This window comes from Branchiostoma floridae, chromosome 9 (genome assembly GCF_000003815.2).
Source record: "Branchiostoma floridae strain S238N-H82 chromosome 9, Bfl_VNyyK, whole genome shotgun sequence".
Classification (NCBI taxonomy): Eukaryota; Metazoa; Chordata; class Leptocardii; order Amphioxiformes; family Branchiostomatidae; genus Branchiostoma; species Branchiostoma floridae.
Window position 1 is genome coordinate 2,151,641 of NC_049987.1, and position 13,977 is coordinate 2,165,617.

Below are 13,977 nucleotides of genomic sequence, written 5' to 3' on the forward strand. Positions count from 1 at the left end.
GAGAGTTCCCGTCGTTCTTAGCGTACAGCCCGTAGAAGAGTTTGGTATCCTGATGTAAAGCATTGTCCAATGGGCTCAGCGGGCGGGAATTTGCGAGGAAAGGCGCGATAACAGCAGAGTACATCCACTGATGACTCGTGAGCCTGATTGGCCAGTACGGTCGCCGAATCATGTCGAAGGAAACGATCCCGTTGTCACATATCTATTTAGGGAATAAGAAAAAAGATGTTGAAGCAAAAATGTCCAAAATGTCCAAACCAATATTGCCTACACATGAGAGGAACATATTCTGCAGTATTTCAAGTTAGAGGGACAAAACTTCCACTAAAGATGGCCTACCTATACTATAGCATAATACAATGGTGACATACAAGCCTCATTTTGGTGCAATGGCCCAAGATGACCCCGAAAAAAACAAAATGGGCGCCGTAACTTATTGGTGTATTGTATTCGGTCTGTGTGTTTCTTTGTTTGTGTATGTCCTTGGTTACTTGTCTTTTGTAGAGAAACTTTTGTTCTGATTCTGGAGTGGAAGTTTGTGCAACCGCAGACACGCAGGGTGACAATGTTTTCTTGGTCAGACCCTTGTCCATATTTGATTGTACAGTCGGGGAAAAACATAGACGAATAATTAAATCAATTTGGTCAGGATCAGCGACAATTTGACAAAAGACATGCACAAAATTCTGACAAAAAGTTTAATGGTTCATTATTGACATTGAATCATTTTATAAGGCAGGATGATTGTTTGGATTAACAGTAAAAATGTCATTATGTTAAAGTTACATCAAAAACGTTTAGAACTAAATTACGGTTAAGCTTACGTGTATGTAAAGGTGTCGGCGTCCAAAAAATCGAAAACCCTCCATCGGTAGAGTCTGCCTTTTACAACTGTGGTAGTAGTAGTTGTACCAGTGCTCAGAACTGCTACCAACCTCAACCCCGTATGGGTACAGATCAACATCTGTATAATAAAAACACGAAAATGGCATATTACATAGACTAATTTGCTTCTTAAGTTTAATTCTTTGTTACTGACTGTAGCTTGCAAAGATAAGGAAGACGACAAGTTGAATTTGCATATTTCCGCAATGACCATCCTATTGTTTACCTATTTTATCAGCGAACAACATATTATTCCAATTCTGGCATGCATGGTATAGGATACATTGAAATTTTGATACACTGCACACACAAAATGAGCAACCACATGAAATAGCAAATTCGTTCGAAATTGTTCAACATCCTTTTATGATAATAACAATTGAGTTATTTGGTAAAACTGAATTTCTCTTGCTGACTTGAACGAAACCTTAGAATTATTTCGTCGAGGAAGGTTAGAAATCCAAATACTAAGATTTAGCATCTGTTTCGAAAACATTAAATAAAGATATCTGACTAAATTGCCCTCGTATTCACCCTGTCGTATTCAGGATTTCTATTGATTTCTATTTTGTGTTTATCTTCATTACACATCAATTCATAGCGTGTAAAACATACTGTTCAACAACGTTTCCTCAGTGACTCTAACATAAAATTACAAAAGATAGTACATGCTATCGGAACTACTTGACCGTTTCCTAAATCACATATGTTTGCTTGGGTACCTGCTTTTTTTCGTTTTAAATAGATTAATTGTAACAGAGTGAACTGAAAGCTTACCACGACATTCTCTTTCATTGACTAGCCTGTGTCCGTCTCGACAAGTACAGCGAAACGAACCAGGGGTGTTGATGCAGTAGTGGCAGTCTTGCAGTTCGTTTGAATGACACTCATTTACTTCTGTGAAAAGAAAATAGTGCTCTGTTTTAAATTTGCCTACCAATAAAGCTGTTGTGCAAACACAATACACCTTGGGGACTAAAGTCAAAACATTGTAAATAAATCTATCATCCTCTGCATGATGCATCAGTTTTAATAAGGTACGTATAGGTGAAATATACCCAACAGCTCATGGAGGATAGGGTTAATTGATTTTTGTTTATTCGCTCCTTTGTTCATTTGTGTGTGTCTGTACGTGTGTGCGCGTGTGTGTGTGTGTGTGTGTGTGTGTGTGTGTGTGTGTGTAGAAATAGACAGAATGATCAAAGAGCACTATTTAAAATAACCATTTCTATTAAAGTCATCACTCGAGACTTTCGTACCGCTACAGGTAACACCGTTGGCATCCAAGGCATATCCGGGTTGACAGGAACAATAGAAACTTCCGTCAGTGTTGACGCAGATTTGCTGACATCCACCGTTCTCTACTTCACACTCATTGTCATCTGAGTCACCTAGGACGAAGAGTATTGTACACACATAATATAATCATATTTCAAAGTAACCAATTAATCTGCTGGTAATAGGTATGATTTATATTTTTTATAATGCTTATAAATGTTTATCTTTTTATATCACTCATAAAGGTATTTATCATCCATTCTCTTGTCGGTTTGCTAGTGCTTATGCTCTAATTTATAGGTTTATGGCTAACGGTTACGATAAGATTAAGTCATCGGCTATTGATTTCTTTTGTGTTATTAAAGCGTTGTTTTTCAACTAGACTTCTTTGGTAGGTGAAGGTCCTGGGTTGTACCAGGCACGCATTTCCCTAGTATGTAGAGCAGGGTTGTAGTCAGCACCTTTCCTTCAGTCCTTTGAAGGAATTTTGCAGCTGGGGACTGAAAAAAGTTTTCCCCATTCCGTCCCCTGGGACAGACAAAATTGATATGTAAAGATATAAAAAAACTGAAACCCATGTGTTCTTCTTCACCAAAACAGGTGCCATTGAGCAGCTTAGTCTACAAGCAAAATGCAGGAAATAGTGTTTCAGAGGGTCCGGATTTAAAAATTTTCTGGGACCCCTACCCCCTAGAAATGACGTGCAACGTCACGCCATGCCTTCGGTGCTCGATAGGATTCCCATTAAAATCAAGGGGACTGAAAATGATTTCAGGCTGGCTACAACCCCGATGTAGAGTCTGCGTCGTAGAAGCCTTTCTTCCTTCACCTAGGTCCAAATCATCCTTTTAGCATAGGTAAGAAGGGTAATTAGTCTATTGAGCCGAGTTGCATTTATATATCACAATCCAATCAATCAATCATCGCGCAGTGCCTAGATATCAAACGCCCAATATATTGGGCACGCAGACCGACAAAATGATTAAGCGTATGTATTCCGTTCTCAAGCGTATGTAGTCCGGGTTATGCCGCGATTTGCCTCTAACTACAGATCGTATGGATCTCAAATCTCAAAAACATTTTGACGAACTTGATGACGGCGTGTCAAACTTGAGTGTGTCGCCATCATGTTATGTACTTATATGTTGCAATAAAAAAAAAATCTGGAACTTGATACACAAGTTTAAACGCAGAAATGACTGTAGAGACGTCTTTGGGGGACTTAATGATAATTGTTTGTAGATGATTACATAGTGTTTTTTTCATTGCCATGACGACGGGTTTCGAAAAACATATTTTATAAATGGTTTTAGCAAACTATTTTCCAGGTTTTCTTTCTAAATCACACCCATTGTCTTACATGCATTACAATTGATGCCAACTATATCTTATGAAAAGTAACCAAATGTTGACGCTCTAGCGTTAGTCTTTTGAGACGTGGGCCTCAAAAGCATCCCTTGTCTGAATATGGTTAATAACCATGCGTTATTTATGAAAACATCTCCGATTAGACAACACGAGAGCGTATCGGCTTACAACTGGTTAGTGGCGAATTGATCAGAGATACAGGACGCGAGTTTAAAACTGCGAAATGTTAGCACAAATCATTAGACAATTTGATATTCTCGTCACCTAACCAAACCATTAATATAAACATTCATAAAGTAGCGTTAGATTGATAAAGGAATCTTAACATACCAATACATTGATGCGTCCCTGACAGGTGGTAACCAGGCCGGCAGGTACAGTAATAACTTCCCGCGGTATTAGTGCAGATGTGATCACACCCACCGTTGTTGCTAGAGCATTCGTTTACATCTGTAGGGACGAAATCATTCATTAACTGTTGATCATTCAAGTCACACCACGAAAAATCATATCTGAGTATACTTTCCGAACTACGGAAAGAAGATTTAAAGGCTTGGTGTCTACGTCTCCTAGAGGCCACTAAGACTAGGGGGTTTGACCTTTTCGAAACCTTTCCGTATTCGTAAATTAGATGAATATTACATCTTTACATTTTTATCTATGTTATAATTGATATAGATGAAACCGATATTACTGATGTACATAGGCTTTGACACGACTGCGTGTTCACTTACAACCAATCGCAATTGCCATTTTAAATACAGTGCCTCTGACGGTTTAGACTTGTAAGATATAATATCTTTTTTGATACATTTCCGTTACGTTTGAGCACTCCCCTTTTGTAAGGCTGCAGTTATAAAGTAACAAGCTATATAATATATCCTAACCTGAAAGGTTTCAACTTGCTAGATAAGTTGACAAAAGTAATTTGAAATCAACAATTAAGTTAAACTGTAATAAAACTTTCTCAAACTTTCGACTTCATCTAGCAGTATCCAGTCAGTCATGCCTGAATCTATTTTCAGTCATAGTCGCAGCTTACCTCGGCAGTATCGAGATGAATATAGCTGGTATCCAGGTCGACATGTGCACCGGTAACTCCCTACTGTATTCACACAGTTGTGGGCACACCCTCCATTGCTGCTGGCGCATTCGTTGCGATCTAGAAAATAACCGAGCTCATATATTTCTTTATTCATTTTTGACAATTTTGTTCTCTTTTGAAATGCATTGGTCATATTAACCAATTGTACACAACTTACTGTTTCTAGCAGTGACATTCCTCAAAATTAAGATGTTTAAAGCGTAAGACCAAAAAATAAGAACGCTATGTAAATTATTTGCAATAGTCCTACAAATGCATAGTACTATAGATTTTTTAATGACAAATGGACATACAGTTATGAGCACGTCTGTGTGTTTGATGTGTGCTCAGGTCTTTTCGTGTTGCATGTTTGTGTTTCCGGATATTTATCGTAAGGCACTGTACGAACCTAATGGACACAATAAGGGCAGACCCTAAGGAAAGAGGACTTGAACCACTGCGGTCAGAAAGAAAACTGTGGGAGCTCAGGAAGCTGGCGATGAATAGGACGCAGTGGAGAAAGATGAAGAAAGACTGATTGTTGATGCAGAGTGTCCAGACCACTGCATCAACAGAACACAGTAGACTACTACTACTACTATGTTGGAAGAAGGGCTGACTGAATTGTGATATTTTCTATGTGTTAGGAAAATGAAGGTCAAGGTCAAGTTTAGGCTTCCTTGTAAATAACCTTGACACTACAGCAATGACTTTCAATGACCAATGCCACCATATCAACTCATAATATTTCAATATTTTCAAATATTATCTTTATAATCCTACTACGAAATATTGAATAAACATAAAAGATAACAAGTACCTTGTCGAATAAGGAAAATTTCAACCTGAACAGTAAAAAGATATCGGTTTCGTTTCACGTCCGTGTACATACCTGTACATGAGCTTCCCGTGTACCCAGTACAGCATCGTCGACAGGTGGAATATGCCCTGCGGTAGGCGATCCTGAAAATGTGATAAAATACATGTATACGAGGTTTTGTAAGTATCTTATACGTGTAGATGCGACTCTCACTTCTTTGCAACGATAGAAATGTTTCAACTAATAGGTTGCTCTATGGAAGAATAATGGAAGAACTTTACTGCACTAAGACTTAACATCCTAATTAACATAACAAGGGCTAACACACGTCTTTGATACAGGGTCATGGTCTGGCTTTTAAAGACAATATCACTAATTTCAGCCCTAAACTTCCAAGCTTAACGTTTAAGATTTACTTTTAGGTGAATCGCACGAAAACCTGGATTGGCAACATATAATCTGAGCAATACAAAATATATCTGAAGCTTGGGAGGTAATATACTACCTCCTCTCAATACCGGAACGCCTTCAGCCGGTTTCTCAAGATGGTATGCCACTACATTTTCAGTACATGACCCGTCCTGGTTAGCCTTCTTCACAGACTTCTAGCTTTAGAGACCCTTAGCCTAATTGTTTTAACAAACCCGCCAGTTAGACCTCCAGGCGAAGAACAAAAGCCATCGCCTTAACCCTCATCCGACCGTTACATTTTTACGACGAATCTGACCGTATGGGGTCATTTTTGACCCCATTTTGTTTTGCTCATAGACATATTTCTGCTGGCTTATTTTGTCATTTCTATGTATTTACTGTTTCACTAACCTATGAAAAATATTTTGACAAGTTTTGGTGTCAGTAGCTATTACTCATTATCATAATTTATGCAGAAAATGAGGAAAACCCACATTTGCTCTGAAAATCTACCATACTAAACTTACTTAAACAATGTTTTGTTTTATCAATTTCTAAACAATCATTGTGGTGATGCAATAATGCTGATAGCATAATAATGTTATTTAACAAGAAAAAATACAATATTTGTGAAAAGTAACGAATTTATTACTTAATTATGCACCATATTCCGCCATCTAAACACATACATACAATAACTCTTGTCTATTTTCCCGCAAAGATCTTTCTTGTAGGTTCCTTCTGCACATTCTGTCCATATATTGTTTTTAATTAATTAGAAACACTTTCACTTTCATTAGCATAGGTAATTAGTGCGTATTATCATAATTTATGCAGAATGTCGAAAAACTGTGTTTTACACTAAAATACTAAATTTCTTTCAAAATATTCGGTGTTTACTCATCTAAGCAACTATAACCTGTTGCTGCAATAGCAATAATGAGGAATGCCTTTTATTTCATTGAAATATCTTGATATTTATGTAATTAATGATTCATAATTGGCTGGGGTCATTTTTGACCCCACCGAACAAGACACAAACTTTCAAGTATAGCTTATACAATAATGGGCAAAACTCGGCGAAAAATTGGTAGATGTTGTAAGACATGTATACAAACAAATTCATGGAAGGATTTTTTTTCTCTGATGAAAAATGTTGCTGTGGCAGATTAAAATATACGCCTGGGGTCAAAAATGACCCCATACGGTCGGATGAGGTTTAAGAAGTCTATTGTTCCTGGGATTTGATACAAAAGTGCTCTATTTAGGTATCTACATTTACCTGTATCTTGTACATCTCTGCCAGTCCCATCCCCAGGTGCCACAGTTAACCTGGTAACTCTGGCGATAAGTCTGGGAGACGGAGCATTGGTAGGTCTGGAAACATGTGGAGCATCTGCGAAGCAAGATATTAGTAGAAAAAATCAAATAAAGAAGAAAATCAAAATTGAAAATCGAATCCTTTTTGGCTCACACATGCACCTGTAGGCTATGTCACATAGCAATGATACTTTGCGTAAATAAAGAAATGCCCAATTTACGCGTATAGTACAACCAGATTGCTTGTAATAAAACAATATGTAACAACATAAAACAAATTTAGGTTTTTGAAGTGGCACGAAGTGAGTGAAGTTACGTGTTGTAAGGAAAACTAACTGTGAGTCGGGTATTACAGCAAGAACTGCCAGGCAGACGAACGCTATGGCGGCCCCCATCCTGATGGACAAAAAGAAGGAAACAATGTGACTACCTTTATAGGATAGATTGCGTGCTAACCACGGTGTATTTCACACATCATGCATACAATCGCATAAGAAAAAAAAAGCAAGATCCGTATAAAAGCTGCCTCTCAGTGGTAGTTAACGTGTAGATATACAGGAAAAGAGCGTTATATAAATGCTATATCATAAGGTGAATTCAAAGTCGTGTTGTACTTGTATATGCTAACATGGTATGCAGTTAAGGTCGACTTTGGTTAGACATAAGGACGGTTGGATGGCTGAAGGTAGGCCCAATACTATATAGCATTAGTGATTTCAATTGTATGTCATAAAGCAGTACTAGTTGTGACACACAAGTGGTGAAAGGTATAGACGTCTAGTACCAAGACGACGTCAACTTTTAACCGGACGGAAAAAGTTGGGATGAAATCGCGGAAAGGTCCTGTGGCGTTTGTAAGTTGAACAAGGGCTTCAGACTCACAATGAAACACGCTCATAGTCATTCTGTCCAATCCTATAAGCCCACATGCATATATAAATGACTGTATAACTGCACATTCTATCGTTTCGTGTTTAACAACTTTTAAGCCCCCTTCACACGAGAGCACGAATGAGCCGGAATGCCGTCGGAATGAAAATTCTTTTCTATTCCTCGCAATTTCTGGTAATTCGCAGTGCGTTCTAACTGCATTCCAGCTATTGTGCCTGGTCTTTTGGCTAGCTCGAAAGTTTTTGACATGTTGAAAACTGTTCAGGTGCGTTCGAAGTGGAAAAATATCGAATGGCATTCATAGTAGATTCTAAGTGTATTCTAATACCTTTGTATTTTCCTTATTTTACATGTTGTTTGTACCTGCAATTAGCCCTCGGCAAGAATTTGCAATAAACATAAACAATTATTGTAATTGCAGTCTGACCGCATTCTGTGGCATTCCAACATTATTAGAAACATTGTTATCTCATTCGATGGAGAATCGAACCGGCAAGCCATCTTAAATCCTGCCCGAATGTGTCCGAAAGAATATCTGGAATGTAGTCGGAATGTCTAGAATACACTACGAATGTACAGGAATAGAAAAGAATTTTCATTCTGACGGCATTCTGGCTCATTCCTACTCAAGCTCATGTGAAGGGGATTTAAGGCCCATTTAGAAAGTGGCAGATGTTTCGTGTAAGACATCACGAAATCGCCGGCAAGCGCAGCCAGGCTTGCGGGGGTCTATCGGGGTCCATGCCCGACTGCGCCGTCCATGTGTACGCTACATCATCACAGTGTACGCGTCGATAACGTCACGAAATTGTCGGCAAGCGCAGCCAGGGATACGGGGGCCTGTCGGGGCCCGTGCCCGATAGCGCCGTCCATGTGTACGCTACATCATCACGATGTACACGTCGATAACGTCACGAATTTGTCGGCAAGCGCAGCCAGAGATACGGGGTCCTGTCGGGGCCCGTGCCCGATCGCGCCGTCCATGTGTACGCCACATCATCACGATGTACGCGTCGATAACGTCACGAAATTGTCGGCAAGCGCAGCCAGGGATGCGGGGCCCATCAAGGTGCATGCCCGATCGCGCAGTACATGTGAAAGGCGCATCATCGCTGTTGCGCATGGCCGTTCCTACTGGTGTATTACACTATACATATGGTCTAAAATGCCATGTAGCATTGTAGCAGGTCTTGCCGCCATTAGGGTATCGGGGCATGTCACTGCTCGTGTGCGGGATGACCTGGGCTTTCCGCCGTAAAAGATATTGTGGTTGATCGTTTCGACTGGTGTGACATTATACGGATGGTCTAAAATATTCTGTAGTATTGTAGTATTGTAGCAGATCTTGCCGCTGTGAGGCTAGCGGGGTACACCGCTGCTCACGTACGGGGCGACCTGGCCTTTCATGCCGTAAAAGATATTGAGGTTGACCGTTTCTCCTGATGTATCACATTATACGTATGGTCTGAAAGGCCCTGTAGTAGTGTAGTATTGTAGTAGGTCTTGCCGCTACGAGGGTAGCGGGGCACGCCACTGCTGGTGTACGGGACGACCTGGGCTTTCAGCCGTAGAAGATATTGTGGTTGACCGTTTCTACTGATGTATCACATTATACGTATGGTCTGAAATGCCCTGTAGTAGTGTAGTATTGTAGTAGGTCTTGCCGCTACGAGGGTAGCGGGGCACGCCACTGCTGGTGTACGGGACGACCTGGCCTTTCAGCCGTAGAAGATATTGTGGTTGACCGTTTCTATTGATGTATCACATTATACAGATGGTCTGAAATGCCCTGTACGTAGTAGTGTAGTATTGTAGTAGGTCTTGCCACTACAAGGGTATCGGGGCATGCCACTTCTCGTGTACGGGACGACCTGGGCTTTCAGCCGTAGAAGATATTGTGGTTGATCGTTTCGACTGGTGTGACATTTTATGGATGGTCTAAAATGCCCTGTAGTAGTGTAGTATTGTAGTAAGTCTCACCGCTATAAGGGTACAGCGCTGCTCACGTACGGGGCGACCTGGCCTTTTATGCCGTAAAAGATATTTAGGTTGACCGTTTCTACTGATGTATTACATTTTACAGATGGTCTGAAATGCCCTGTAGTAGCGTAGTATTGTAGGTCTTGCCGTTACGAGAGTAGGGGGGCAAGCCACTGCTGGTGTACGGGACGACCTGGCCTTTCATGCCGTAAAAGATCTTGAGGTTGACCGTTCCTACTGATGTATTACATTATACAGATGGTCTGAAATGCCCTGTAGTAGTGTAGTATTGTAGGTCTTGCCGCTACGAGAGTAGGGGGGCAAGCCACTGCTGGTGTACGGGACGACCTGGCCTTTCATGCCGTAAAAGATCTTGAGGTTGACCGTTCCTACTGATGTATTACATTATACAGATGGTCTGAAATGCCCTGTAGTAGTGTAGTATTGTAGTAGGTCTTGCCGCTACGAGGGTAGCGGGGCACGCCACTGCTGGTGTACGGGACGACCTGGCCTTTCATGCCGTAAAAGATCTTGAGGTTAACCGTTCCTACTGATGTATTACATTATACAGATGGTCTGAAATGCCCTGTAGTAGTGTTGTATTGTAGTAGGTCTTGCCGCTACGAGGCTAGCGGGGTACACCGCTGCTCACGTACGGGGCGACCTGGCCTTTCATGCCGTAAAAGATCTTGAGGTTGACCGTTTCTACTGATGTATTACATTATACAGATGGTCTGAAATGCCCTGTAGTAGTGTAGTATTGTAGTAGGTCTTGCCGCTACGAGGGTAGCGGGGCACGCCACTGCTGGTGTACGGGACGACCTGGCCTTTCATGCCGTAAAAGATCTTGAGGTTAACCGTTCCTACGTATACTGATGTATTACATTATACAGATGGTCTGAAATGCCCTGTAGTAGTGTAGTATTGTAGTAAGTCTTACCGCTACAATGGTATCGGGGTACACCGCTGCTCACGTACGGGGCGACCTGGCCTTTCATGCCGTAAAAGATATTGAGGTTGACCGTTCCTACTGATGTATCACATTATACAGATGGTCTGAAATGCCCTGTAGTAGTGTAGTATTGTAGTAGGTCTTGCCGCTACGAGGGTAGCGGGGCACGCCACTGCTGGTGTACGGGACGACCTGGCCTTTCATGCCGTAAAAGATATTGAGGTTAACCGTTCCTACTGATGTATTACATTATACAGATGGTCTGAAATTCCCTGTAGTAGTGTAGTATTGTAGTAGGTCTTGCCGCTACGAGGGTAGCGGGGCACGCCACTGCTGGTGTACGGGACGACCTGGCCTTTCATGCCGTAAAAGATCTTGAGGTTGACCGTTCCTACTGATGTATTACATTATACAGATGGTCTGAAATGCCCTGTAGTAGTGTAGTATTGTAGGTCTTGCCGCTACGAGAGTAGGGGGGCAAGCCACTGCTGGTGTACGGGACGACCTGGCCTTTCATGCCGTAAAAGATCTTGAGGTTATACGTTCCTACTGATGTATTACATTATACAGATGGTCTGAAATGCCCCGTAGTAGTGTAGTATTGTAGTAGGTCTTGCCGCTACGAGGGTAGCGGGGCACGCCACTGCTGGTGTACGGGACGACCTGGCCTTTCATGCCGTAAAAGATCTTGAGGTTAACCGTTCCTACTGATGTATTACATTATACAGATGGTCTGAAATGCCCTGTAGTAGTGTTGTATTGTAGTAGGTCTTGCCGCTACGAGGCTAGCGGGGTACACCGCTGCTCACGTACGGGGCGACCTGGCCTTTCATGCCGTAAAAGATCTTGAGGTTGACCGTTCCTACTGATGTATCACATTATACAGATGGTCTGAAATGCCCTGTAGTAGTGTAGTATTGTAGTAGGTCTTGCCGCTACGAGGGTAGCGGGGCACGCCACTGCTGGTGTACGGGACGACCTGGCCTTTCATGCCGTAAAAGATCTTGAGGTTAACCGTTCCTACTGATGTATTACATTATACAGATGGTCTAAAATGCCCTGTAGTTAAGTGTAGTATTGTAGTAGGTCTTGCCGCTACGAGGGTAGCGGGGCACGCCACTGCTGGTGTACGGGACGACCTGGCCTTTCATGCCGTAAAAGATCTTGAGGTTAACCGTTCCTACGTATACTGATGTATTACATTATACAGATGGTCTGAAATGCCCTGTAGTAGTGTAGTATTGTAGTAAGTCTTACCGCTACAATGGTATCGGGGTACACCGCTGCTCACGTACGGGGCGACCTGGCCTTTCATGCCGTAAAAGATATTGAGGTTGACCGTTCCTACTGATGTATCACATTATACAGATGGTCTGAAATGCCCTGTAGTAGTGTAGTATTGTAGTAGGTCTTGCCGCTACGAGGGTAGCGGGGCACGCCACTGCTGGTGTACGGGACGACCTGGCCTTTCATGCCGTAAAAGATATTGAGGTTAACCGTTCCTACTGATGTATTACATTATACAGATGGTCTGAAATGCCCTGTAGTAGTGTAGTATTGTAGTAGGTCTACCGCTACAAAGGTATCGGGGCATGCCACTTCTCGTGTACGGGACGACCTGGGCTTTCCGCCGTAGAAGATATTGTGGTTGATCGTTTCGACTGGTGTGACATTATACGGATGGTCTAAAATGCCCTGTAGTATTTTAGTATTGTAGTAGGTCTTGCCGCTACAAGGGTATCGGTGTATGCCACTTCTTATGTACGGGACGACCTGGCCTTTCAGCCGTGGAAGATGTTGTGGTTGATCGTTTTGACTGGTTTGACATTATACGGATGGTCTAAAATGTTCTGTAGTATTGTAGTAGGTCTTGCCGCTGTAAGGCTAGCGGGGCATGCCACTTCTCGTGTACGGGACGACCTGGTGTTTCAGCCGTAGAAGATATTGTGGTTGGTCGTTTCGACTGGTGTGACATCATACGGATGGTCTAAAATGTCTTGTAGTATTGTTGTAGGCCTTGGGTAGCGGTCACACTGTTCACGTACGTATTCTATTAGGTCAGTGACATTAACTTTGTTACGTTAGGGCCCGTAAAAAGAAATGACTCTTTGACTAGTCATTTCTGCCTTTTATATCAATTATATAATCCAAAATCAGTGTTTTGTTTAATCCTGTAATGACTACCGTAGGGGTTGAACATTCGCACCATAATTAATTATATTTCTTTGCATGGCGTATTAAGAAGGAACAAGAAAAATGTAGCGTTGTGTTAATGGAAAATGTCATATTTTTCTGTTGTACTTTAAATGTTTAAATGTTATTGTCCCATGTCTTCGCACGTAGACTGAAATTAGTATCCAATTGGCAAGAACGCACGATTGCCCAGATCATTAGAAAAAAACTTCCAATTTGTATCACAAGGCAGAAAGCAGTCTTCGAATGTCATGTTGCGTTCGAGTCTTAAAAAGTTCTTTCATCCTACGAGTGTTTCAATATACGGTACCTTTTTATTTGCAACCTAAGTTCCCATAATGATATCTAAGACCAAGGATCCTGCGTGTAATAAAACATTGGATTTACACAATTCACAATTGACTTGGATCACTGACGTTCTGTTTAAAATACGTCTGACGTTTTACCATGTCGGAATAATCCTTCATATGTTCTCAACATTTGCTCGATACTTTGGTATCACTGTAGAGTACCATACATAGATAGAAATCCTCTGTTTCATTTATTGAAAAGTAACACTTTTCAGTATTGTCGATGGGATACGAATGCATGTAATATGCAAAGTTTAACATGTCTGACGGATAAACCGTTACCTGAAAGCACATGTACATGCGCAGCTCCAAGTTTATATGTGGGTTATGGAAACCAGTCTTATTTCTATCGACGGGCTTTCACAAGAAAAAAAATACAAACACATTATATGTTTTCGCACTGTTATTGATATCTAGACACGCCGTTGCAATAGGTTCTATATTC

The 13,977-nt window shown here is 41.4% G+C and overlaps 1 protein-coding gene across 1 annotated transcript; it reads right to left on the reverse strand.

The window, feature by feature from the left end:
- Window positions 1-1,238: 1,238 nt before the first annotated feature.
- Window positions 1,239-7,561, reverse strand: LOC118422938 (multiple epidermal growth factor-like domains protein 6). Its single transcript, XM_035830820.1, has 8 exons — window positions 7,503-7,561; window positions 7,129-7,242; window positions 5,508-5,578; window positions 4,574-4,693; window positions 3,862-3,981; window positions 2,145-2,276; window positions 1,663-1,782; window positions 1,239-1,246 (listed from the first exon to the last, which is right to left on the reverse strand). The coding sequence occupies exons 1-8, from the start codon at window positions 7,559-7,561 to the stop codon at window positions 1,239-1,241; spliced, it is 744 nt and encodes a 247-aa protein (XP_035686713.1).
- Window positions 7,562-13,977: the final 6,416 nt, after the last annotated feature.